At 42.1% G+C, this 27983-nt stretch overlaps 2 protein-coding genes across 5 annotated transcripts in view; one reads left to right on the plus strand and one right to left on the minus strand.

Annotated features, from left to right (window-relative positions):
* Positions 1-27983, plus strand: part of LOC310707285 (cytochrome P450 2J2-like) — a 162980-nt gene that overhangs the window by 63252 nt on the left and 71745 nt on the right. The gene's annotated exons all lie outside the window — the stretch shown is intronic.
* On the minus strand, positions 600-27906 carry LOC310707290 (cytochrome P450 2J5-like). Of its 2 annotated transcripts, XM_083504304.1 has the most exons (9): positions 27665-27906; positions 25960-26122; positions 22135-22284; positions 21772-21932; positions 12141-12317; positions 9939-10080; positions 6906-7093; positions 6304-6445; positions 600-1177 (listed from the first exon to the last, which is right to left on the minus strand). In XM_083504304.1, exons 1-9 carry the CDS (start codon positions 27830-27832, stop codon positions 990-992), a joined length of 1479 nt encoding a protein of 492 aa, XP_083360430.1. In that variant the 5' UTR covers positions 27833-27906; the 3' UTR covers positions 600-989. The 2 variants fall into 2 exon arrangements, with proteins under 2 accessions (XP_083360430.1, XP_083360431.1); XM_083504305.1 differs by lacking the exon at positions 22135-22284 and having other exon boundaries at positions 603-1177.

The following is a 27983-nucleotide window of genomic DNA, read 5'->3' on the forward strand; positions in this document are numbered from 1 at the left end:
CCTTGCAGAGAAATATTTCAGTTGGAAAATTTCACCAATGAAAGTCCTTTTTGGAAAAAAGCAAACATTTAATGAAATGTAAAAAAAGAAGTAGTGAAATTTAATGAACTGAACTTTGAAACAAAGTTGTGCCAGGAAGTTCAACAGACATGGATCAAGGGGTAAATCTGTATAAACATCCTGTACAGTGCTGAGTTTAAGTTGCTGGTTTTGGGATTGACTTCAAAATTTCCTTGCCGTTTTCTAGCACCACTTGTGGGGCATGACTGAGCCCATAACCTTTGTTAGCTATTTGTGATAATAAAAAAGCCTTACTCAAATAGTTGAAGATAAATCTTTACTTCTCAGGATGGCAACAGTTAAACAACAAGCATTATTTACATATAAATTCATGAATGCAAAATGTTCCTCTCCCCTGAGCCCAAGAGAGGGTTCTGGCACGACATCTTATACTCTAAATTCACTCTTCCCTCCCACCCACCCACCCAACTGTATATGTTCGAAATGATGCAGTGATTGGGAGCGGGACACAAGGAAAGAGGCATAGCATGGGGATGTTAGAAGGGGGCTGCAGAAGAGGGAGAGAGGAGGAGGTGTGGGAATGTGTATGTAAGGGAGATTTGAGAAAAGGAAGGGGAGGGGAGGAGAAAAGGGAGCAAGAGTAAAAATGGGGATGCAAAGGAAGTTGTCAAAAAGGAGGGAGTAAGGAGGCATTGGGAGAGGGATGAAGATGAAAGCAGGGGCATGAAAGGGCCTGAAGAAAAGGAGGAGATGCAGTGAAGGGGAAAATGGATGCAAAGCAGAGCTGTGAAGATAAGAGAGAAGTGGCTTCAGAAATGGAGCTGCGAAAGTGAAAAGAGACCTCAGTAGTTGCATGGGATGAGATGAGAAGGGAAGGGGAAATGCTAGGGGGTTCATGTGTCAGGAGTGGCCAAGGGGTCACCGAGTGCAGGAAGCAGGGGTGCAGCCCCTAATATTTTCCTATTTTCTTATGTGTTGCAACGGGGAACAGCACAGAGTTTATAAGGATGGGGATGTATTGTAACCCCTATTATAGCCTCTTGATTGAGTTCTTTGACTCCTTCTGGCAGCTCAAAACTGAATGCCCTCAGCAGGCTGGTCAGGAAGATGAAGATTTCGATCTTTACCAGCTGCATTCCCAAACAAATGCGAGCCCCTGAAGAGGAGATATGAAGAAGGCAGTAAGTGAGCAAGAATTTACTTTCCAGTGTTCATTGCTTTGTTGCTGTAAACATTCCACATAACCCTTTGGGAAACTAGAAATAGTTAGGCTAGGGAAAACATCAAAGCTGCTATCAATTTCCTAGCCTGGTCAGTGCTAACCTTCCTTTCTTCTTGTTATACTTAGGTTTTGTTCTGTAATTTGAAGTTCCCTATCTCATATCAAGGAAGATACAATGAGGAAGGGAATGGAATACAGATGAAGGGCCTGTCAGGAGCTCATCCTACACTCGAGTAGGACCATGGCAGAGACACAAGCCTGACTGGCATGTTCTCTCCCTCTTGGTCGTTCATTCTGGAGCTTCAAAAGCTTTCTTCAGGCCGGACATCATAGGAGACATCGGCACACTTAGGGAACTGCAGAGACTTCGCAGCTTGCGTAACAGGCCTCAGCAACTCAGCATTTGGCTAATCTACGTTTATTCACATATAAACACACATGGAGCACTGCAACATGGCTCCCTCTCTCTCTAGCATCAGACAGCAAAGAGAATGAACAAAGGACAATAGTCCCACTTCACAGAACACAGTAACACAAACATCCTGTCTCCGTCACTTCCCACTCTGGAGTGAAAACATACACCGCCATGTGAAAGACAACAGTCCCATGACTGCAATCATGGATCAGGAATTCTAACTTCCTCCCCCAATTCATGCACTGTGTTGCAGTCATCAGCATCAGTGTAACTGCAGCAACCATAGAGATGTCATACACACAGTATACCCCTGTATCACCTGTTCCACCCTTGGAACTACCTGCAACTGGATTGGCCTTGGCCCTTACCATCTTGCACTTCTGACTAGTCTTGGCGTCATAGCCCTTCTGACTATCAGGAAGTCTCACACCTGGCTTTGTTGGGACTAGAACCCTAGCCACGTTCCTCTCTGAGGAATCAGTGTTGGCACACACGGCCTCTGGACGTGGTCCAGCTTCCTTCTCCAAGGAAACAGTGTCTACCCTTACAGCCTTTGGGCGTGGTTTCCCGTCCCGTCCCTTGAGGACAAACCCTGTGCCCCTTTCAAGACTTCAGATTCCTAGACCTGTGTCGAGCCACTAACCACAACTAAATCTGCAACAGCTGTGTTAGCAAACTCCTGAGCATACCTGGTGGGCATTTCACCCTTTGTAGCTCCTCCTGATCTGCGCACTTGGCGCATCTCCCCCACTGTATCAGTGGAACTTACTTCAGTGTTAGCATCAGCAGCAGACTCTGTATCAGAGCCTTCCACAGTGGGGTAGCCTTGGAAAATACCCTTATTTTCCTCCCATTCTGCACTGCACTCAACATCCCCAGTGAGTAAAATCAGCTTGGCATCAGGCCTCAGTACTATGTACAAGCCTTGCCCCAAGAAGAATCTTTGCTTCCTGCCTCATGTCAGACCCATCCATTTGGCATCCTGGCTTTTTCCGGGTTTATCTTGTCACAGTTCCCATCAGAAACTCTGTCTGAATCCAGGGAAACGGCCTTGCAAATGATGCTTGCCAAGCGTATTGCTCTGTGACTTTGGAACCCACATGTCAGATCCATCCATTGGCATCTTGGCTTTTTCTGGATTTGCCTTGTCATTGTCATCATCACCAATAGGGTGCCTTTGCAAGATACCCATATTGCCTCCCCCTTTTGCTTTGTCCTGAGCACTGGTACACCTGACCATCTCCGTGTCAGGTACTGGGAGACCCATGCACACATCCTGCATGAAAAGAATGGTTATCAGATATAACATCACATGTTTCTCCAACCTTCCCACCACCACCTATGTTAACATCACAACCTAGTAAGAACAAGCCATTTATAATGTCATTTTCGTTCTTCTGGATGGTTGCGTTCTGTTTGTTGCCATAAACAGAACAGCCACGCTGCATCAGCTGGGTTTCTCAACATGGAATGAAAAACACGTTAGACATCACAACGTTACAGCTTTTCAGTTCCACGGTCCAGGTGCTGTGCACCGCCAAGGAATCTCCACTCAACTGGTGGATTGGATCCTTCTGTGGCATACACGTGGTGAACCAGTTCCATCTTCCACAAAGGTGTGCCTCCACCTCAGAATCTAGCACAGAAGATTCTTGCACCTCTGCACTGGAACAGCCGGTCACCAAATTTGTGCTGAAGTTCTGCATCTCTGGCCTTGCTTCATGTCGCCTGTCAGAAATGCTGCAAGCCTCCCTGACTTCTGGAGGCTGTCCAAACTTCTCAGGTGAACAACTTTCCACTGCTTCGACCTTAGCAGTGCCACCTGCTGGTTGCAGTGATGGTTGGGATGACGTCGTAGCCAGATCCCCTTCTTCTCCTTCCATTCTGGACAGTCCTCCCCCCGGAACAGGAAACACCCCCCTCGTGCATTCAAGAAAACAGCTCTGCGTCTTCTCATCCATGATGCCTCCCTGAGATACTGTATCAGCTTTCCCTCAGGGCGTGACTTCTGGCAGTCTGCTGAGCCATTGCCCGCCACTGCATGTGGGCGTCAGAAACAGCAAATCTAGCCCTCTGAACCTTTCTGGCATCCCGATCAGCCACCTCCGCCATCTTGAAGTGTCCATCGTGTGACACAGCTTCAATTCCGGCTGAACGTACACACGGTCTAACATCAGACATAGATTGTGTCTCAAACTGCTGGTACAGCTTTGGAAACAAAACACTGCTCCCCCACATTTCCAAACTCACAGGGAATGAATCAGAAGAATCCTATCTGCTTAAAGTCCATGTCTGCTACTTCTACGCAGCATCAGGGGAAATTGCACCCTCCCCCATAGCTGAAGTTTCACATACAGCTATTGTTTTGGCAAAGTCTTGCCAAAGCAGGAATCCCACTTTTGCCTCCTACCACTCCCATTCTGCTCTCAGGAAAATGCTTCAGAAGCATCGGGATATGTCCTCCCTTTGTAACATCATGGCTACATTCTTGCCAAAGTCCTGCTGCATCAGGCCACTTTTCCCTTCCCTCTATTTAACTTAAGGATTTGGTTTTTACCCTTCCAAAAGGTCTGTTCTGCAGCTTAGTTCAAGCTGGAACAACCTTTTACTGTCCTTATCAGACGGCTATAAATCAAGCCTTCTTCTGCCGGCCTTAATTGCCTGGCAAGAACTTCAAAGGCTCCTTGCCTTCTGTGCATGAGCCGCTGGCTTTGGCACAAAACAGTCTGGCCTGCCTTTACTTTCATTTGCAAGCACAGGCTTTACTCACAGTCTGTCACCTTGCAGCTTTTTTCCCTTCTGTCTCTGAAGGTGCTTGCCTCACACTGCCAGTTCCAGGATATTCCAACCGAGATAAAAACAGCCCCCAGTTCTTCTTCTGCTGGCACTAGGTCTGTGGCCCCGATCCGTGGGCCCATAACCATTGTCAGGACAGCAATCCCATGACTGCAATCCAGGAGCAGGAATTCTAACAGGACCCTGTGTGAGGGGAAGGGCAGAGAGGATTGCCCAGGGCTGGAAGCCGGGGTAAGAGGGTCTAGCTCCTAAGTGAGAACTGGGAGGACTCACTTTTCTGTGTGCAGAATAAGGGTGAAGATTTACTCTTGATAGAGGACTTTGTAATATCCTTTTCTTCTTTTCTTTCATTACTTCCTTTCCTCATCTTTTTTCTATTTTCCCTTTTTAGTTTAGTATGATTTTTATTGTGACGTACGTATAAAATTTCAATAAACCTTGATTTTAAAAAATGAAAGGAAAACGTTGGTCAACTGCCCAAATCAGCAATGCAGAAAGGGGTTAAGACCATGGAGTAACCTGTCCTACCAGGTTTACTTCAGACCTATTGTTCTCCCTCAGGCCAACTGAGAAGCTCACTGGATAGAGAGGTCTGATGTAGTTACTCCAAGCTCAGACCACATGGTTCTTACAAGACACTCTCATGTTCCTATACCAATTATTTAGCTTTTACCACTGTTTGTAACTAAGCCAAGTTTTACTACCTGTGCGATGCTTTCTGACACTTCAGGTGATTTACAAGAATTGCATACTTTAGAAGAAGAAGAGTTTGGATTTGATATCCCGCTTTATCACTACCCGAAGGAGTCTCAAAGCGGCTAACATTCTCTTTTCCCTTCCTTCTCCACAACAAACACTCTGTGAGGTGAGTGGGGCTGAGAGACTTCAAAGAAGTGTGACCAGAAAGGTGAAAATCCACACACAGAGAGAGAGATAATCATACACTTGGAAGAGATTCCAAGGGTCTTCGAGCTCTATGCCCTGCAATACAGGGATCTTTTGCCCAACGCGGCACTCGAACCCATGACCCTGAGGTTAAGAGTCTCCTGCTCTACCGACTGAGCCATCTCGTACTTTGGTCTGCTTTGTTGTGTGAAGTATCATAGACTGTCAGAAATTATCTAGGTAAATGTTTTATCTGTGTTAGCAACAGTTCTTTTCTTTTGAAGAGTTGGAAGTATGTCTACAATAGTGTTGTGCAATTCATTTTTAACAGGCATTTTGTAAGCTCTCTGTTAGAGTTGCTTTTTAGCCCAACGTTTTTGTCACACCTCTCATAAGCATGCTTCAAACCATTGGCATGGAAGATATTGTGAAAGTATAATGTAAAGTTATCACTGTGGAACAAATCAGTATGGTACTTTTGTATGCTTCATTTAGACCTATCTGTGTATTGTTTTACCATTAATTACATAAAAAACTGTCAACTTCCATCATAATGTCATTTTCTTTGATGAAACCTTTTATTAAGAAATAATAAATTAAATATTGTATTTTCTGTGAAAGAATTCAATACAAGGTGAAGTGTGTGAGGAATTGAACGGGGGGGCATGGAGGAGAGGAGAAAGAAGAGCTAATTTGTCTGTGGCTAGGGTGCGTAATCTGGACAGTTCTGTCAGGGGCACAAGATCACCTAGCTATGGCTCTGGCCCCAAGCCACCAACCCAGAGATCCCCTTAACTTGCCACTGCCTTGCCCCATTCTGCTGACCAGCACTGCCACTCCAGCCAGAAAGACGCTGCTTCTCCTCCGGCCCACTCCCTCCTGTGCTGCTGCTGATATCATTTTCTGGAAGCAGACAGATAAGCACATCTACAGATCACAACATAGCTTGGTCTTCTGCATTTACCTGCACCAAATGGCAGATATTCTTCTCTGTTCACAAATTGTCCATCCTTGTCCAAGAAATGATTTGGGTTGAACTCTGCAGGTGTCTCCCATCGTGTTGGATCAAGAAGAACAGAGCGCAGATCAGGAACAATAACAGTCCCCTGCAAGTGATTTGAAACAAGTGATTTGGAATGCATTCAGATCAACACATTTCTGGATTGTCCCACACTATCCCAAGACTAATCATTGCAGAGACCTGTGTGATTTATTTATTTATTTTTTTTTGGGGGGGGGTTGGGGTTGGTTTTGTATTCTTCACCTTAACAAAATTTCTGTACAGGCAGGAACACAAGAGGGCTTTCCACCACCTCTTTTAAAATGAAAGCTCACAACCCAGGTGAGACCTCTGGCCACTACATGCTCCTCCCCTGCCACAATTGCCCCATGGAATGGCACTTGCTGATGGTGAAACATGTCTGCAGATGGAGCTCCTGCTCTTGCCCTTCAGATTTTTGACTAGACAAGAAGTTCCTGTATGCCTGGCAGCATCTCTCAATATGCAACCTTCTGCTGCTCTTTGCTCTTGGGCTACAGGAGTGCAGCTGTATCACACTGTTATACCTTGGGAATGAGAAAACCATGCAGCTTCAAATCCTTTGTACATTGCCTAGGGAACCCCAAAAAAGTGACGTATTTAAAGCGCTGCATTTCATGAATCACAGCATTGGTGTAGGGCAGTTTCTTCTTATCTTGATAGCAGATTGAGTGAGCAGAACCTATGACATCTTCTATTTCCTTGTGCATTTTATCTGAAGAGAATGATGGAAACAGAAGTTTTATTGTGAATACTGCATTTTATTTCAGATGGACATTTATTTCCCTTGAACATATTCCATAATCCTCTGTGAATGAGTCCAGGCTTCTTGCATTTTTAGGTCACCTGATCCTCCAAAGAACTCGTCTGTGTACATGATTCTTCCCCACTCTAGATCCCAGGTGTGAAAAGGCTGAAAGTGAAGCTCATCGCAGTTGTTTCTGGTTACCAGAGCTGGCTGGATTTGCTGAAGGGCTGAGATCAAAGGCTTCCTGTGTGTGTGTGTGTGTGTGTGTGTTCTAAATCCCCTGCCCTCAATGTTTCCTACTTAGTTTCATTAATCTTCATTTCCTCATTTCCTCTTTGGCTAGCATCACTCATATAAAGGTAAAGGTAAAGGACCCCTGGATGGTTAAGTCCAATCAAAGGAGACTATGCGGTGTGGTGCTCATTACACTTTCAGGCCTAGGGAGGTGGTGTTTATCCACAGACAGCATTCGGGGTCATGTGGCCAGCATGACTAAACCACCTCTGGCACAACTGGACAGCATGATGAGTGCCAGAGCACACAGAAATGGTGATTACCTTCCCACCGCAGCACTACCTGTTTACTTACACTGGCATGCTTTCGAACTGTTCCGTTGGCAGAAGCTGGGACAGAGCAACGGGAGCTCACCTGTCATGCAGATTCGAACTGCCAACCTTAGTTTCACAATGGAGGCCCATCCACTGCACCAACCCTCTCCTATCCCAATTCCATTACACATTCAGACCCTCCATCTCTACCTGTCCCAGTAATCATAGACTGGAAATGTCCTGTGGGAAGAGGGCATTGTGGGCATTTTACATTTTTGCTTCTGAAATTTATCTATTACAGAAACTATGTAGGAAAATATTGGTGAGGGAAACTGATCTTTCCAGACATGAAAGTCATGAAAGTCAATAAAATTTGCCTTCCATAATTTCCATCATAGAGACTTCCGGGTTGGCGCCATCGCCGAATGGCGGACTCCCTCCGAGCTCCGGAGGGAGTCTGCTCGGCAGGGGCTGGGTCCTACCGCGCCGGCGACGCGGGGACCGTTAAAAACCACGGGCACGGAGCCCGTGGACATGGAGACTCGGCTGGTACCGTTAGCGCCCTCCCGACTCGTGAAGGAGCCTTTTTAAAGGCTACGGATCGGGTGCCGGGGAGTGGCGTGGTGCTGTGAGTCTATCGCTTCCCCTGCCGAGCGCAGCCGCATGCCATTCGGCGGAGAGCGCTGGCTTCTTCCATTGGAAATTCGGCTATTTAACAACAACCCGTGAGTAATTGGGTAACCGGGTATAAAAGGAGAAAAAAAAGGATTTTTTTTCGGATTCGGCACGAGCGGGGGGGGGGATCTAAAAAGGAAGTCAGTCCCCTCCTTGATTGTAAACATGCTAAAACAAGGACTGAGAAACCAAGATCGATTCAGAAGCTTATTGCTGACAAAAAATATCAATTCCACGATGGGATACTACAAGAATTGCGCTGGAGGAGAAAAGTTGAGGGTGAGAGGGAAAAGGCAACCCCCCCCCCCGGGAACCGGGGCGATTCGGAGAACCTGGCGGAGAGAGATGGAGAATTTGACAGCTGTCAAAGTAGCTGTCAAATCTTGAGAATATAAAGAGGACTTTGTTATAAGTATTTTGCTGGTAAATTTTGTTACAATTGGATATAAAAATGGATACAAAATGTCGGGGGGAAAAGAAACAACAACTTGACTTTTGGATTAGAGGATACAAAGTTACTGCAACCCCCCTAGAGGGGCTTTGGGACATTACAAGTGGCGTATGTGGAAAACTACTCCGGGATGTGTACAGGTCTTATCTCCTGGGAAAGCAGCTAAACTGAAATATTGTTTTGTCTACAGAGGTGACAACACAATAGAATTTTTCTATTGAAGCAAGGTAGGAACTGGACGTAAGTTTTTGTTCCTGAATAACAAACCTCTGTAGAGATATTAGATTTTGGAATAAGAATGGTTTTGCAGCTGAACAAGACAGAAACCTGAGAAAGTAAGAAATAAAAGAGCAAAGGACCAACTACGCCATGGAAAGAACAATGGGAGGAGCAACTACGACCAAAGGAAATTAAAGGCCTCTATTAGACTGGATTTTTGAAGTTAAACAGCATCAAAACAAGCAAATTTAAAGAAAACCGGCAAGATGGATTGAGGAAAATTTGGCTGTGGACTTGAGACCTCCAGGCTGACAACATACAGACTGATGGACATGGGGAATCCAAACCGGGGAAGGGAGGGGGAATTCTAGAATCCAAAGGCTATGTAACCAACTTTTTGAATCTTCTTCTATTTTCTATTTTTTATCTTTCTATATAACTTTGGTATTTTGATCTAACATGTGTTGAAGAAAAAAAAAGGGGGAATTCGTGGAAGGAAATGGGGTAGATCTTGGGGGAAAATTTTTTTTATCTATTTTGTTAAAGATGAGGAGTGATGTTAAGATTGTAATTTAAATTGGCTAATAGGCACAATATATTAGGTTTAAATTGGGAATGAGAACTTGTGGAACCAACTTAGGGAAAGGGGAATACAGTCGGGAGGGGAAGGAGGGAGTCCCAGAAAGAAGGTTATGAAAATAAGGGTGTAAAATTGGTTCTTCTTTTTCTTTCTTTTCTTTATCTTTTCTATTTCTTCTATTCTGTCATTATTGGAAATTTTAATAAATATGATTATATAAAAAAAAACCCAAACATAATTTCCATCATAAACTCACATTTAACTCTTTCCAATATGAAACCTTTAAAGAATTATGGTCCACCCTAGTGATCAAGAGAAGCCCTGGCTCTCCTCTCTCACCTTGGACATCTGGATGACTTGTCAGGAGGAGAAGTGCCCATTTCAGAGAAGCCGTGGTTGTCTCTGTCCCTGCTATGAAGAGCTCAGAAATACACCGAGCCAGGTTTTCTTCATCATAGGTGGACTTCGGGTCATTCTTGCTCTGGTGTTGAAAATGGGGGAAGTGACATGTCATTTACATGCATTACAGCTTGTCCTTCAGCACTTACTTTATTTTATTCCCCCCACTTATTACCATACCACCCACACATGCTTCATGACGGGTGGGGTGTCCTCTTACACTGCCTGAGTTGAAATGGGAAGGTGTTGCCACCATCGCCGTACTGTTGCTGCCACCTGCCTTACCTGGGTTGCACAGCAGTGCCCACAAAGTGGCAACAACAAAAGGGAGCTTGGTAAGATATTGAAAGATTTTGGTGAAATCCTGCCAGAAGCTGCCCCCTTTGCTTCTCCACTAGCAGCTGGCTAGGCAGCACACCCCCAGAGATGCCTCCTGTTGGCATTCCACTGCCCAAGGCAGCTCTCACAACCTGCCTCATGGATGGGCCGGCCCTCTGCTTCATAGCTGGTTATGATGAGAAACCCACACACATTTTCCTGTATTTACAGCGGTAGCTGCTGGTACTAGATTTCAGGATCTGTGAGTTGGCATAATAACCCAATACTGGCATGAAGAGAGGGATCCAACGGAAACTCTGGCAGCAGATATTCAAAATGTGTGCTACATATTTCACTGCCTAATGGTCACCACCATATAATAGTCAAGCTCCTTTTTTCAAATCAGTCCCAAAGCATTCACCACATAATGGTCACAGTAAGCGTGCATGAGAATGCCTTGCCCCAGTTTGGACTACCTATTATCCTTCCTGTGCCTGTTCACACATATTCTGTGCATCCTAATCACACCAAAAGCAGTTAGTAACAAGTAATAAGCATTATAAACATAATTATGTTTCTTCATAAAGACTGTTTCCTCAATTAAGGGTCGTTCCTTGGTTTTTGACCAAATAATCGTTGCACCCCCCCTTTTAAAAAAGAATAATTGGCATAAAACTGTGACAATTATGTAATGAAATATGGTACTTACTGCTAAACATATTTAACCATTCGTTTGTCATTATGATAAACATTGTTCACAGAAAGAAAGATGAATATATATTTGTCCTTTCTAGTATATTCGTTTGTCATTATGATAAACATTGTTGAAGCAATAGAAAAATAAGCAATAGAAACATAATTGTGTTTGTTATGTCCTCGCATAAGGGTCGTGCCTTTGTTTTTCACCAAATAATCGTCACACAATTGGCATAAAAAGATGACAATTTTGTTGAAATATGGCAGTATACGGAAACATCGCTGCTGCAGAAACACCGATTGTTGACATCAAATGATGTGCCTATCTGTGGGAAAGAAGAATTTCCCAGGACGTTCACAGGCTGGATAAGTCTCTGTGAAGAGTGTAATCTGAAACCTTCCATTTGCGCATGTTCAGGAAGTTTGTTAGACTTGCTAGAAGACCTGAACTGAAAGGACGTGTTTTTCTCTAGTGCTGTAATGTCAGAAATAAACATCATGTAAATAGATTTCTGACTTATTTTCTTTCCCCTGCGGAAGCAGGAGGGAGGGGTTGTGCATTTTACCCACTCTTGGGAAAATGTCGCCTATCCTATCAAAATATCCCTGGTCTGTCTGGATATCAGCCAGAGGAGGTTACCGGTAAGCAAGCTCCGAGGACAGTGAGAGGGGCCGGTCTCTATGGAGGGGGCTTGCAAACCAACACTTACCATTAAACAAATTTAACCATTTGTTTGTCATTATGATAAACATTGTTCACAGAGGGAAAGATGAATATATATTTGTCCTTTCTAGTATATGAAGATAGATGAGACAGGGATTTGAAGTCATACTCTAGTTTATGAGCATTTTGTTTAGGATTTTCTATTTTTTCAGTCCATATTTGAATGTCAAATGAACATCAATCCAAAGAAATTTATGTACAGAGGGAATGCTCCATAGGCAAGACCCCTTAACACACTTAGGTTTCCACTTCTTTCCACTCACATTTTTAACAATGCTAATGGATGGATGTCAACCCACTTTAGCAACTAAATTGACTATGAGAAATAGAGATTAGTATTCACTTATAACGGAATATAATGATTCATTGGATGAGCAGTATTCAGCTTCAAAGCTGATACTTACTTTCTCCATCTGAAGCAGATAGAAATCAATGAGATCTTGTGGATCATGCAGAGACTGATTCTCCTTACGCTTCTCCATCTCCCCCTTTGAATATGAAATCATAATCTCTGAGCAGGACAAGGCCTTCTTATGGGGCCCTGGGAGATGTTTCATGAGCCATGGGAGAATGTCATAAAGCTAAAGGAAAGATAGCAGAAATGCTGCCATTACCATGAGGAAGCTTGGTCACACCGTTTGTGCTTTGGATTAGCACTTTAAAAAACATGATCTGCATTATTCTTCAGGGCTAGCATATTAATTTCTCACTAAGATGGAAGGTTTCTATCGCTTTTCTGGAATCTCACAATGATTGGGTTCTGTGAATTATCCCTAGCTGAAAATGTGAAAGAAAACTATGGCTCAAAATATATTCCCAGCTCCCAGGCATCATTCCAAAACTGGGCACAATCACGGGACCCCTCCTGGAACAAGTTAGTGGCCTTTTGTGGTAGGTGGGGGTCGGTGGAGAATAGGGTGCGGGAGGAATTCAAGTAAACTCGCATTTAAAACCAAATTTGCCTAATAGACAAATGGAAAGAAAGCCATCATTCAAAATGTGCATTTCTCCAATTTATAATTTTATTTCTTAAATCTCCATGTTCACCAGTCAAGTAATACTGATCTTTCATCTCAAAAAATTAAAGCTTGAAGAAGGATGTTTTTCTTCCTTCCTTGTTTGTCTCCTTCCTTGTTTTTTCATTAATGATCAATTACTTACATTTTCTGAATATATAAGGAGCTAGAAAATAAAACTTGGACTAATATAAAACAGTGTTAGAAACTGAGATATGAAAGCTCCAAGCTAAATGGCACCTTAAACCTAGATTATGGGTGCAGCAATTGAATGTTTAATTGTGCCTATTTAATAAAAAGTATACAAAGCTGAAAATGAATGAACCGCAGCTAAAATCTTATATTCATTTTTCACATGGTCTAGTCCTCATCTGAAGACTGCAGAAAACAAAGCCATGCTTCCCCTACCTGACCCCCTAATTTTCTTAAGAGAGTCTCTTTTCCAGTCTTCAGAGAGAGGTTGGAAGTGAGGAGCCAAAATAAAGTCCTCCTTTCCTTCCATTCTGCAGTTTTAATCTAAAATCTTAGGCTTAGTACTGTACCCAGAGCTCAGAAACTGCTCACATTAATGAAATTCCTTGTTCCAAATGCACCTAGAACACTGATATAAAGTTGCCTGTAGTTCCCCAGTCAAGTGGTGTGTAGCAAAATGAAAAATGGGTTACACAGAAGGGAGCTGCTTTCCTTAGCAGTAGGGATAGTGCTTGAGTTGCTGGTCTCTCTTTCATTTAAAAATTTCCAGCCAAGGTGGTGGCTGCAGGGGCCTCACCCTGGACACCATCATCATTGACACTGCTATGTGGGCAGAGAGTAGACACATTTAGTTTTCCATGATGGCAACAAAACTAAGTAATTCCCGGACTTCCGGGTTGGCGCCATTGCCGAATGGCGGACTCCCTCCGAGCTCCGGAGGGAGTCTGCTCGGCAGGGGCTGGGTCCTACCGCGCCGGCGACGCGGGGACCCTTAAAAACCACGGGCACGGAGCCCGTGGACATGGGGACTCGGCTGGTACCGTTAGCGCCCTCCCGACTCGTGAAGGAGCCTTTTTAAAGGCTACGGATCGGGTGCCGGGGAGTGGCGTGGTGCTGTGAGTCTATCGCTTCCCCTGCCGAGCGCAGCCACATGCCATTCGGCGGAGAGCGCTGGCTTCTTCCATTGGAAATTCGGCTATTTAATAACAACCCGTGAGTAATTGGGTAACCGGGTATAAAAGGAGAAAAAAATGATTTTTTTTCCGGATTCGGCACGAGCGGGGGGGGGGGATCTAAAAAGGAAGTCAGTCCCCTCCCTGATTGTAAACATGCTAAAACAAGGACTGAGAAACCAAGATCGATTCAGAAGCTTATTGCTGACAAAAAATATCAATTCCACGATGGGATACTACAAGAATTGCGCTGGAGGAGAAAAGTTGAGGGTGAGAGGGAAAAGGCAACCCCCCCCCCGGGAACCGGGGCGATTCGGAGAACCTGGCGGAGAGAGATGGAGAATTTGACAGCTGTCAAAGTAGCTGTCAAATCTTGAGAATATAAAGAGGACTTTGTTATAAGTATTTTGCTGGTAAATTTTGTTACAATTGGATATAAAAATGGATACAAAATGTCGGGGGGGAAAGAAACAACAACTTGACTTTTGGATTAGAGGATACAAAGTTACTGCAACCCCCCTAGAGGGGCTTTGGGACATTACAAGTGGCGTATGTGGAAAACAACTCCGGGATGTGTACAGGTCTTATCTCCTGGGAAAGCAGCTAAACTGAAATATTGTTTTGTCTACAGAGGTGACAACACAATAGAATTTTTCTATTGAAGCAAGGTAGGAACTGGACGTAAGTTTTTGTTCCTGAATAACAAACCTCTGTAGAGATATTAGATTTTGGAATAAGAATGGTTTTGCAGCTGAACAAGACAGAAACCTGAGAAAGTAAGAAATAAAAGAGCAAAGGACCAACTACGCCACGGAAAGAACAATGGGAGGAGCAACTACGACCAAAGGAAATTAAAGGCCTCTATTAGACTGGATTTTTGAAGTTAAACAGCATCAAAACAAGCAAATTTAAAGAAAACCGGCAAGATGGATTGAGGAAAATTTGGCTGTGGACTTGAGACCTCCAGGCCGACAACATACTGATGGACATGGGGAATCCAAACCGGGGAAGGGAGGGGGAATTCTAGAATCCAAAGGCTATGTAACCAACTTTTTGAATCTTCTTCTATTTTCTATTTTTTATCTTTCTATATAACTTTGGTATTTTGATTTAACATGTGTTGGAAAAAAAGGGGGGGAATTCGTGGAAGGAAATGGGGTAGATCTTGGGGGGAAATTTTTTTTTTTCCTATTTTGTTAAAGATGAGGAGTGATGTTAAGATTGTAATTTAAATTGGCTAATAGGCACAATATATTAGGTTTAAATTGGGAATGAGAACTTGTGGAACCAACTTAGGAAAAGGGGAATACAGTCGGGAGGGGAAGGAGGGAGTCCCAGAAAGAAGGTTATGAAAATAAGGGTGTAAAATTGGTCTTTCTTTTTCTTTCTTTTCTTTATCTTTTCTATTTTTTCTATTCTGTCATTATTGGAAATTTTAATAAATATGATTATAAAAAAAACAAAAAAAACCCTAAGTAATTCCCTTCTTGAGAAGATTATTTGGTTCCCCTCTCTTCACCTTGGTGGGCTCTTGATGACCTATTCTGAAGGTCATTGTTCCATTTTTAACCAACTTTCTTCCAAAGTGTCTCCTGTGGTGGACAAAGTTTTCTTACTCATGTTTTTTATCTCAGTGATAATCATGAGAAATTGCTCAGGCTGTGAGATTGTAAGTGGCCTTTATCTCAGATCAATTTAAACCTGATCTCACTTCTCCAAGCTCTCCTCTATCATAATGGATTCCAAAATACTGATTTGTGGTATTAAGCCCCTGATTTGTGGTATTAAGGGACACCTGTTTGGCTTAGTAGGAACAAAAATGACTACTCATGGGACTTCCAGTTGGTCGTGAAGCCGGGAGCAAGCGGGATTCAGCCCTTGGGGGAGAATCCAGCTTTTCAGAGAGGGGAAAGGGAGTATTGCAAGGGCCCCGCAAGCTCCCCAAAACCTCAGAAGGCAGGTTCCCAGCAAGCCGAGAAGCGGTCTCTCCGCTGCCTGAAACGCTCCCTTTGGGAGCAGAAAGATCGGCAAGATCAAGACACTGGTGCGGGATGCCATTTTCTACTCTCGAGAAGTGCAGCCTCAAGCTTACCCGGCACAGTGATCGATTCTTAAAAAAATAAAAATCCGGATTTAATTGGTGAAAAGAAGATAAAAATTAAAAGAATTAGAGTGATTCAGAAGCAGCGGGGTGGAAAAAAGGAGGTCAGCCCGGACTGGGATTCAACTTATATGCAGGAAGTTCCTATGGAACAACAAAGCAGTGAGTCTTCCTACAGTGGAGCTTTTTAAATTTATATAAACACTTTGCTTAACTTAAGACTATATATAATAATAATAAAAATTGGGTAGAAAACCGTTACCATGGGGGTGGTTTGTCTGTCTGAGGATCTCTGAGACAGCAGGAGGAGAAACTACTTTCGCTTTTGGGAAACTGTGTAATTATAATTAAGAAGCCTCTTTTTTTAACTTTTAAGTTTCTATTTGTGTGCCAGACAGCAGCGTTTCTGGGGAACTGCTAAGCCTGAACAAAAGAGAGATATATTTTTAATGGTAATTTTCATTTTATCTTATTTTGTTGGAGAAGAGCAGAGGGGAGAAAGAGGATTACTTTACCCACCCCCCACCCCCCACCCCCACCCCAGTTTCCTGTCTTCTATTTTTTTACTTTTTGTGACAGTCTGAGATTGGATTGTGGGACTGAGAGGGTTTTAACTCCTTTTTCCTTTTTTGTGGTGATGGACTTGGGTTTTCTTTTTTATATATATAATTGATACTCTTCTTCTCTCCTGGTTATTTTTATTTTTTATGGACTGGTTGTTCTGCGAACTGGACTAGGTTATTTTTGTTTTGGTACTCTTTCCTTCCTCTATTTATGTTTGGCAACCCTGTTGCTGTATTTCAGTCGTAAAACTTTACAGTGGATTGGCTAAGCAAGTGGCAGAAGAACTATTTATTGTTTTTCCTGTTTCATCATTTTATTATTTGAATCTAAATTGGATTATAATTTCCCTGCTTTGACACTGTGGTGGATTGGCCAAACAAGTGGCAGAAGAATAAAATTTTGTTAATTTTTTTTATTACTTTTTATTAAAAATTGCATATATCTGTGGATTATAATTTTCTCTCTCATTGTTGTTTACCTGCTACATTGCACTGGCCAAACAAGAGGCGGAAAGGATATAATTGGTGTCCATTCTTAGTATTGGTGGGTGACATCTAGTGGTTAGGAATAAAATAACATCTAAAATAATAGAAGTATAATGAAGAAGACACAGAAAAATGTTGGAGAAGGGGGAACACCATTGGAGAGGAGAGGATCGAAACATGAAAGTGAATATATAGGAGATATTTTTAGAATGTTTGCAGAAATAAAAAAGACATCAAACAAAGTGAAAAAAATGGAGAATAGATTGGAATAGATGGATAAAATTTTTGATATGACTGTCAATGAATTGAAAGGTCAGATGAGGGAGATAGCTAAAAGAACACAGAGTTTAGAAGAAGGAATGAAGCGAACAAAACAGGAAGTAAGAGATATGAAAAAGGAGGAAGAGAAAGTCAAAGGAGAAGTTTCAGAAATTAATAATACTCAGGAAGAACTGTGGGATGTGATTGCTATGAATGAACTGAGGCAAAGAGAAATGAACTTGAGGTTTAGGTCAGTCCCAGGAGTACAAGGAGAAAACATCTTGGAGAAATTAACAACGGAATTGCATAACGGTTAAGTATGGAAGTGGAGGAGGTTAAGAAGATGATGCAGAATGCATTTAGGATTAGAACAAAGACTACTAACGCAAATAAATTTCCAGGAGATTTATTGATTATATTCAAAGATAGAGAGATGAGAAATTTGATTCTGCAGAAAAATAGAGAAAAAGGATTATGCATTGATGATGATGATGATGATAATAATAATAATAATAATAATAATAATAATAATAATAATAATAATTTATTATTTATACCCCGCCCATCTGGCTGGGCCTCCCCAGCCACTCTGGGTGGCTTCCATAGAAACCAAAAATACACTTGATGGAGTATTTACTATCATTTTTAAAGACGTCCCACTTCGGTTGTTGAAAAAATGTGACCAATATAAACCACTGACACAGATGCTAAGGAAAAATGGAATTGAATTTAAATGGGAATTTCCGGATGGAATTTTGTTTTATTACAAAAAAAAAAAAGAAATTTAAATTTAAAAATGTAGGTGAAACGCACAAATTCCTGAGGATATGCAAAGAGTTGGGAAAAGGAGATGAAGCAGCAGCAGGACCAGCAGGTCCGGAAGAGGAAGATAAAGATAGTATTGAAGGAGTATTGTATTGAAGGGAGGAGGAGGAGGAGGACGAGTTTAAAGACTTTTATTCTTTCACTTTTAAAGAGAACTTAAAATGGCAATGAAATTATGGACTTGGAATGTTAATGGCATAAATGACAAAAAGAAAAGGAACAAAATTGAACCTTCCCTAAAGAAAAATTTTTGGATATTATTTGTTTACAAGAGACACATGTGGCTAGGAAACAGAAGAGTACTGATTAATAAAAAACTGGGAAATGAATTTAGACAAGAGCAAGAAGAGGGGAGTGGTTTTGTATATAAAAAATAAATTTGAAGCTCAGCAAATCTTCAAATATGAAGAAGGCAGGATAATAATAATAATAATAATAATAATAATAATAATAAATTCTATTTATATCCCGCCCTCCCCAGCCGAAGCCGGGCTCAGGGCGGCTAACAACAACAAAACAGTATAAAAGTATAACATAAACAACACTCTAAAATCATTCATTGTAAAATTAATTAATTCAGGCCACTGGCAACCATTGGGCCAGAGCTCCGCGAAGATTGCCGAGGGAGGGAGTCAGGCTGTGCCCTGGCCAAAGGCCTGGCGGAACAACTCTGTCTTGCAGGCCCTGCGGAAAGATGTCAAGTCCCGCAGGGCCCTGGTCTCTTGTGACAGAGTGTTCCACCAGATCGGAGCCACAGCCGAAAAAGCCCTGGCTCTAGTTGAGGCCAGCCTAACTTCTCTGTGGCCTGGGACCTTCAAGATGTTTTTATTTGAAGACCGTAAGTTTCTCTGTGGGGCATACCAGGAGAGGCGGTCCCGTAGGTACGAGGGTCCTAGGCCGTATAGGGCTTTAAAGGTTAAAACCAGCACCTTAAATCTGATCCTGTACTCCACCGGGAGCCAGTGCAGCTGGTGTAGCACCGGATGAATGTGATCTCGCAGCGAAGACCCCATAAGGAGTCTCGCCGCGGCATTCTGCACCCGCTGGAGTTTCTGGGTCAGTCTCAAGGGCAGCCCCACGTAGAGCGAGTTACAATAATCCAATCTGGAGGTGACCGTCGCGTGGATCACAGTGGCCAGGTCAGGGCGAGAGAGGTAAGGAGCCAACTGCTTAGCTTGGCGGAGATGGAAAAATGCCGCCTTTGTTATAGCTGCAATCTGCGCCTCCATGGAAAGGGAGGCGTCGAAGATTACACCCAAACTCTTAACAGACGGTGCTGGCACTAATTGCGCCCCCGCAAGAGATGGGAGTTGCCCCCCCAATCCCATATCGCCCCGCCCTAGCCACAGGACCTCTGTCTTCGAAGGATTTAGCTTCAACCGGCTCCCACGTAACCATCCAGCCACAGCTTCCAAACATCTGGTCAGTGTGTCTGGGGCCGAGTCAGGATGGCCATCCATCAACAGATAGAGTTGGGTGTCATCGGCATACTGATGGCAACCCAGCCCAAAACTCCGGACAAGCTGGGCGAGGGGGCGCATAAAGATGTTGAAAAGCATCGGGGAGAGTATCGCACCCTGAGGTACTCCACACACCAAGGAGTGGCGCGATGACAATTCCCCCCCAAGCGCCACCCTCTGTCCCCGACCAGAGAGAAACGAGCGCAGCCATTGAAGGACTGTGCCCTGGATCCCCACGTCGGCAAGGCGGTGGTCCAGAAGTTCGTGATCGACCATGTCGAAAGCTGCTGATAGATCTAGAAGAATCAGCAGCCCCGACCCGCCTCGATCCAGCTGTCTACGAAGATCATCTGTTAGGGCGACCAGAGCCGTCTCGGTCCCATGACCAGTGCGGAAGCCGGACTGGAATGGATCCAAAGCCGGTAGAATAGCGGTAGAAGTCAGGTGGCAAGGCGAGAAACTGATAATTGTCAGGTGGCAAGGCAAGAAACTGATAACATCAAAGAGTATAGACCTTTTTCAGAATGGAATAAAAAAGATCTGGAAGGATGAAATTATCATTTGGGGGAAGGATTTCTGCTATTAAAATGAATGTGCTACCAAAGATTTTATTTTTGTTTCAATCAATTCCAATAATCAAGGGGGCAGCAATTTTAAAGAGTGGCAAAAGGCAGGGGACGAAACCAAGAATTCAATATAAGTTGTTAAGAGATGTTAAAGAAAGAGGGGGTTTCGCCCTGCCAGACTTGAAAATGTACTATGAAGCATCTTGCCTCTGTTGGTTAAAGGAATTGATGTTGTTAGAAAATACAGATTTGTTGGATTTGGAAGGTTATGATAATAGATTTGGTTGGCACACATATTTGTGGTATAATAAGACAAAAGTCCATAAAGGATTTGGAAACCATATATTCTGAAGATCTCTTTTCGAAATATGGGATAGGTATAAAAACCTATTAGAACGTAAAACACTGCAGTGGTTAGCTCCATTAGAAGCAATGTGTGTGAAAAAGATAAATATGAGTATAAATCGGGTTACATATGAAAAATTAATACAAAAGGAAGTAAATGGAAAATGAAACTTTATGAAGAGGTTAAAGGGTATGTGAATGATTGGCTGCACTACCGCCAAGTTAATGAAATGTTTAAACAGGATTTTAGGGGGAAAGTATTTGATGATAATAAATCAAAATTTGAAATAGAGGTATTGAAAAATAAGTATAAAATTTTGTCTAAAACATATAAATTGCTGTTTGAATGGCGCTTGAAAGATGAGGAGGTAAAGTTGGTTATGATACATTGGGCCAAAGACTTTGAATATAATATATAATTGAAAGATTGGGGAAAACTATGGAAAGAAGGATTAAAATTTACTGCATGCAATGCTTTAAAAGAAAATGTGATGAAAATGATGTTGAGGTGGTATATTACCCCTGTAAAATTAGGTAAAAAGTATAAAGTAAGTAATAAATGTTGGAAATGTAAAGAAAAGGAAGGAACTTTTTATCCCATGTGGTGGGAAAGTAAAAAATGTGAAAAACCTCTGGGAAATGATATATAATGAGATGAAAAAGATGTTGAAATATACATTTATTAGGAAACAAGAAGCATTTTTACTTGGCATTGTAGGAGATGATATAAATAGACAGGATTGTAAGTTGTTTTTATATTCAATGACAGCAGCAAGAATATTATTGGCACAAAAATGGAAGCAAGAAGAACTACCAACGAAAGAAGAATGGAAGATGAAGTTGATGGACTACGCAGAATTAGATAAATTTACAGGAAGGTTTCGAAACCTGGGGGATCAGAGATTCTTAGAAGACTGGAGTAAATATATGAATTATTTGAAAAGTAATTGTGATGAATAGATTACGCTAGTAGGACTGCAAGAAGTTTTGTAAAGTGGATTATTTGAAATACTGCAAGAAAGCTTATGAAGAGAAATATAGTTAAGGACAATTAAATGTAGGTAATATAGAAATTAAGAAATGCAGAATAAGTGATAAAGAATGGAAAATCATCAGAGGTGTTGACGGAAGTCTACAAGATTGTATAAAATGAGAAGATATGTTGTATGACTGTTGAAACAAATATGTTAAAAAAATCAATAAAAATGTGTGTGTGTGTGTGTGTGTGTGTGTATGTGTGTGTGTATATATGAAAATGACTACTCACAGCATGACCGAAGCTTCCTATAAATTTTAGGACAAAATCCATGGCTTCTATCAGCTTCTGGAACTGTTCATCCTCAAGAGCAAACCGGTGCCCAAAAGACACAGCACATATCACGTTGGAGACTGAATTAGTGATGGGCATGGAGGGATCAAGTGGCTGTCCTGCAAAATAAAATTATACTAATGTTATTTCAGCTGCTCCTGTTCATACTGAGAGTGGGATTTCATGGTGGCCAAGAGAAACTGCTGGGATATCCATTAGGAACCAAGAAAAACATATCACATTCCTTTCTAAAATGGACAGAGGTAGTACACAAATATATCTCCATATGCCAGCTCCGCACCATCACTTAGCATCACATACCCTTTGAACATGCAAAAACCTCCACAAGCTGATGGGCCTCCTCTGCTACTTGGTGCTCCATGCCTTTCTTCCCCAGCCCCAGTTTCCGCATAGTAACTACACCAAAGCGTCTCTGTTGCCTCCAGGTGTGACCATTTGATAATGCAATACCTTGGCAAAGCAATGAGAAATTATTATTTACAGATATCAATGTAAAAAGTTGCCATCTCAGAACAAACAATGATTCTTGCCTTTGCATGTAAGAGCTGCTTAGTCTCTCTACAGCAAAGAATTACAAGATGATGCAGAAAGGATTCTGGGTACAAATTGGATGGAATTTACAGGGAAATTCCATCAAGCTTCTAGTGACACTATTGGGAAAATTGGAAGTGGTGGAAACGGAAGTTCTTTTTTCCCCCTCTTGCTAAATTTTCCTACAGGAAATGGGATCGCAAAAAATCAAAATGGGTGTAAAATAATGAATATACAAGTAAATAACTATGGATTATGAAATGTACTCGGAATAGAGAGTGGATTTCATGCCCTTTATTCAGCCCATAGTGGTGAGGAGGAATGAAAGTTCCCCCAAAATATCTGCTTTATATACATTATTTACACAATAGGCTGCACGTGATTGGCTAATTCCGGGATTCTCCTGTAGGCCAATCAGATTGTGGATTCACTTCCACCTGGAGCTGGATTGGGTGGCTCCTGCGGACCAATCATACTGCTGCATTGTTCTAGGACCAATCAGACTGCTGCATTCTGAATCCTATTGTTCTAGGACCAATCAGACTGCTGCATTTTGGATCCTATTGTTCTAGGACCAATCAGACTGCTGCATTTTGGATCCTATTCAACTCAGTACATAACAGATTATTTTTTAAATACATGACTATAGCGGAAAGTTTCGTGTTTAAATAAAAATGAATGATTTATTGTTTTTAAACATGGAGTAATGGTTGGAATTGGGGGGGGAGAGATAAAGTCATCATACAAGATTGGAAGAGGACTATTCTTGACACATAGCGATGTCTGGGGCTGACGATGTTCACCTAGCAGAACAAGGAACAGCTGGATATTATCCTGGAAAACAGTTGGATATCACACTGGAATGAACACCTAAAATATTATGAATAAATATAATTTACAGACGAAGAATCAGAAGTTGTCTTTATTTATTTCTCTCTTTCACTCTTCATGTTTTAATTATTATTTTTGTCTTCTTTTAGCTATTTTGCTTTTGCTTATGTTTTGTTTTGTTTTGTGATGTCCTCTGCCCTGGGTTAATGAAGGTACACACATGAAGGTGATTGCTGGCCTGTGTGAGAGGCAGAGAAGGAAAGATCTCCCAGGGTGGGAGACTGGGGGAAGAAAGGGAAGCACCCAGGTGAGAGCTGGGAGGGTCCACTCCCTTCTGTGTGAGACAAGAGTTAAGACATACCTTTGAGAGAGGGCTTGGCATTCCTCTGTCTCTCTCTCTCTTCCTTTTTTGTTTTTGTTATTTATTTAGATTAGTTAGTATGCTGAAAAGCTTCAACAAACAAACAAACAAACAAACAAACAAACAAACAAACAAACTCAATTCAGCCAATTTTGCTGCATTGTTTTTAAGGATATAATGTGTGATGTCAACCAGTTACTACTTCTACTGGTCCCGCCAGACGGGGCTTTTATTGAGAGTGCATTCTGCACCATATTCTTGACAAGACTGTAGTGCATCAATGGTGGGTGCGGTTTATATTCGGGCCAATACCATATTATTATTATTGTAACTGTCAAACCTGTGTTGTTGAACGTAATCCGTTCAACTGAGTGGTGGCTTCCGATTGGTTGCAGGAGCTTCCTGTACTCAAGTGGAGGCTGCGTTAGACTACCAAATTCGGCTTACCGAATTCGGCTACCAAAAAAACATTAAAAAGAAATGAGCATTTACTTCCAAGGTTTTTGACGTTTGGGAACCGAAAAGTTCCAAAATGGAGGCATTCGAGATCTGAGGTTTGACTGTATTTATTATTACAATTATATCCCGCTCATCCTCCCAGAGGAACCGAGGGCTGAAAAGAAGCAAAACTGAGAAAGATTTCAACAGAAAAGCTGATTGGAAGGGATATATTGATCTCAAGTTTTATAGGCTCTTTGTTCAACCAGCACCTTGAACTTAGCTAATTGTCAGCCAGCGGCATAACATGCTGGCTAGGTCCTGCCCCCATGAGCAGTCAAGCCACTGCATTTTTTGCCAGACGCTGTTTCAAGGGCAGCCCCAAATGCAGCACATTGTGTAATCCAGCCTAGAGATAACCAGCACATGGATGACAGTAGTTAAACTATCCTGATCCAGAAACTACTTTCGCTGTCTTACTAGCCAAAGCTGCCTTGCTGGCTGAAGCTGGTAGAAGGCATTAAGGTCACTGGGCCTCTAGCAGCCAAGATTTATCCAGGAGCACCCCTAGTCTATGAACCTGTTCTCTCAGGGGGAGTTCAACCCCATCCATAGCAGTAAACTGAACAATTATCTAGAATCCACCCACCATACCTCCATTTTACCAGGATACAGACTCACTTTATTGGCCCTCATCCAGCCCGCCACCTCATCCAGCCAATGCAGGCACCAGTCTCCAAAAGTCATCTGGTATTTAATATGGGTATCTTTCCCTCTTATGGAATTGCCACTTCTTTTAACCTGTGCCTTGGCAAGGTACCAATCTGATGTAGGCGTCAAGACCTTCAGCAGAAAGAACTCAGAGTTCAAGCTCTTATTAATCCAGCAATGAGGGCCAGGAGAGTAAATGCATTACAACAGGCAACAAACTTCTACCTGCAGTTGAATCTTGCTAGTTGCAGTCCATCAGGGTGCCAACTTGAATAAAATATCAGGAAGGGTGTAGGAGTGCAAATATCCAGAGTGTGGGGTCAGGTGGGATTACTATGAGGAATTATAAAATATGCATCAAGCCATTGTGTCCACGATGAATGCATTGTGTTGACTGGGTTTGATACACTGACAATAATTTCTGATCAAATCCCACAACCGCCTGCATCTCTGGCCATTTCCTCTACTGTTCCTCTACTGCCCATTTCTCTCTCTTCACAAGTCACATACACAGCCCAGTTGCTTAGACAGGCAGGCTCCTGGGTCATCAAAGTCAGTGGGCAAACTTCTTTGATGTAGCTTTTCTGATATGTTAATCTTTGGATCTTAGGGCCAGGAAACATGTTTCATATAAAGGTGATAATGATCACTGTCCTCCTGGCCATCCTTCTTATCATGTATATTGCTTGTTTATCACCTCCCAGGGGTGCCAAATGTACTCCTTTGTAGTTCTGTGTGCTTAATTAGTTTTGGTAGTTTACCTTTTCCCCACGTGGGGTTTGTTGAAATGTTCAGAAGAAATATGATTGGTTCTTACGAACACTCTGTAAAAGTTCTTTTGTGAATAAAATGACCTGGGCTGAGGAGTGGAGGCATGGAGAGATTATTATGCGCACCATTCCCAGAATCTTGCTGGTTCAAGCCTCTGTGTGTATTCTTATTAATCAGAGTTCAATCCTTCCTTTACTTTGAGAATGCCTCAAAGGGGGCAAGTGAGTCCCACCTCACATGATCAGTTACATGATGTGGCTCACGCCCACCATTAGAATGGCAATTGCCATGAACTTTGGCAGAGCCAGGCCCCTTCACATATTTTAGAGGGGCACTGAAGAGACCTCAGCCCCTAGCTGTTCGCTCCTAGGTAACCCATTTCCTGCAGTGCAACAATAATAGAGAACCTTTGTTCTGGACAGCCCTTTAAATGTTTTCTCTTGGGAAAATACCAGTAGAAATTCTTATTCTTCACTACTTACCCTTTCCTTTTGCCATGTTCCTAAGGAAAGGAGTCTGTGGTCGCTCGTCTAATTCTTCAGAGTGGTCAATGAGCGCTTCTTTCACTACTTGGAATCCAGACAGTACTACAATGGGTAGATGTCCTACCCATAGGGTGAAAATATTTCCATATTGCTTTTCCAGCTACCATTTGGGTCAAAAGAAAGGAGAGGAATGATGGATTCAAAAAACACAGTTGGATATTTCAACTTAATACGAGAGCTTCAGTCTCCCTCACCTCTGCAGCTTCTCACTATGTGCAGTTCTCTTCCTATCATCTCTCCCCCCTCCTCCCCCTCCCTCCCTCCATTTCAACCCTCACAGAACTCTAGCCCAATGGTTGCCATTAATTAGATTTTGAATTGATTTTAGAATGAATTGATTTTAGAATGCTGTGTTGCTTTTATTGTTGTTAGCTGCTCTGAGCCTGGCTTCAGCTGGGTAGGGTGGGATATAAATACAATTCTATTTATTTATTATTTAATTATTTTACTCTCTGCCGTCTATGTTGCCTCGGCCTAGAATCAGAGCAGCAGAGGCACTTCATAGTGATTAGCCCTCCTGTACCAGAATAGGACCTTGTCACAATTATTTTGTGTGCAGGGATGTGGAAACTGTAGCGCACCAGATGCTTTTGAACTGCAACTCCCATCATTGTTGACTGTTGGCCATGGTCGTTGGGGCAGATGGGCATCATACTCAAAAACATCTGGTGGGTAACAGGTTGCCATAGGCTGGGCTAGAGCACTGGGTCAGGTTTCAGGCAAAATGTCAGGTAGCACCCGGATGTATAGCAACACAATGGAAAAAGTTCCACAATTTTTGTGGTTTCCTAAAATATGGAAACCCTAGTTTACTGCAGAGAACCATTAAGAATGTGGTATTTAAATTGTTTTTTTAAAAAGTGCTTCTAGTTGGAGTAAACATGATGAAAATGTCCCCAAGCTTCAGAAATTGAATAGCAAATGCAGGTTAGTACCTGTTGAGAGGCTGTCATGAATGAATGCTGAGGACCTATGTGGTCAGTCTTTTTTTGTAATAATATTTTATTCTTTTTTCCATATAGAAAGTTACATTTGTTACTCAACAATTATATTCCAATTCAACAAAACAAGTGATTTCCCACTCACTCAATATCAATGTTTATAACTTGAATTACATACAATTGCATTTTAAAGTTCCGTCTTATCTAATTTCATCCTCTCTAACATGTTTCTTAATATATTCTGCTGTTTTCTTACACTTCAAACCCCGCTGTGGTCTTTGCATATGGGAAATAACTTTTTATATAGACTGTTAAGGTTTTCCAATCTTCTTTAAAAGGTTCTAAATTTGTATCTTTTATCAATTTTTGCCATCTCTGCATATTCCAAGATTTTCACAAACCATTCTTCCTTTGAGGGTGTTCTCTCCTCCTTCCTCAGTTTAACAGTATACATTAAATATTTTTGATCAGTAGTTTTTAATGCACATTTTAAACTTTTTTATGGTTTTGTGCCTTTCAGTATTAATAATAATATCCTTTATATTATTACTATTATTTGTATTGCTTACAGTTTCTGACAACAGAGGCTTATGGCATTTACCATTTTAACCCATGCTATTATTTAATTTTAAATATCATAATTGTTGGGGGAAATAGATAATTGCTGACATCAGACTGAGTTATTACTAAGCAATAATTACCTGAACGAGAGTATTTTCATGAATCTTCAATCCAAACCTCCATATGGCTCCAATGAGAGGAAGCTGGAGAGGACCTGGAGGATAATGCCTGCGTGACCAGAGCTGTTTCAGGTAGTGCAGAATCAGAAGAGCCACCAGAAGAGCAATCAAAAGTGCCCGTATCTCCATCCTTCTCTTGCCTTCTCTTTCTCCTTAATTCTTTCTAGGTTGCCTGGTCAGGTTCAACTCTCTTTCTCTAAGGAGTTTTTGCTTTCCTCAAAGACATCAGCAGTACTCTCTGCTTATATATTGAAAACAAATAAGCAAAAAGGGGTGTGAC

The sequence above is a fragment of the Podarcis liolepis genome, assembly GCF_965112155.1.
Source record: "Podarcis liolepis genome assembly, chromosome: 5".
NCBI lineage: Eukaryota > Metazoa > Chordata > Lepidosauria > Squamata > Lacertidae > Podarcis > Podarcis liolepis.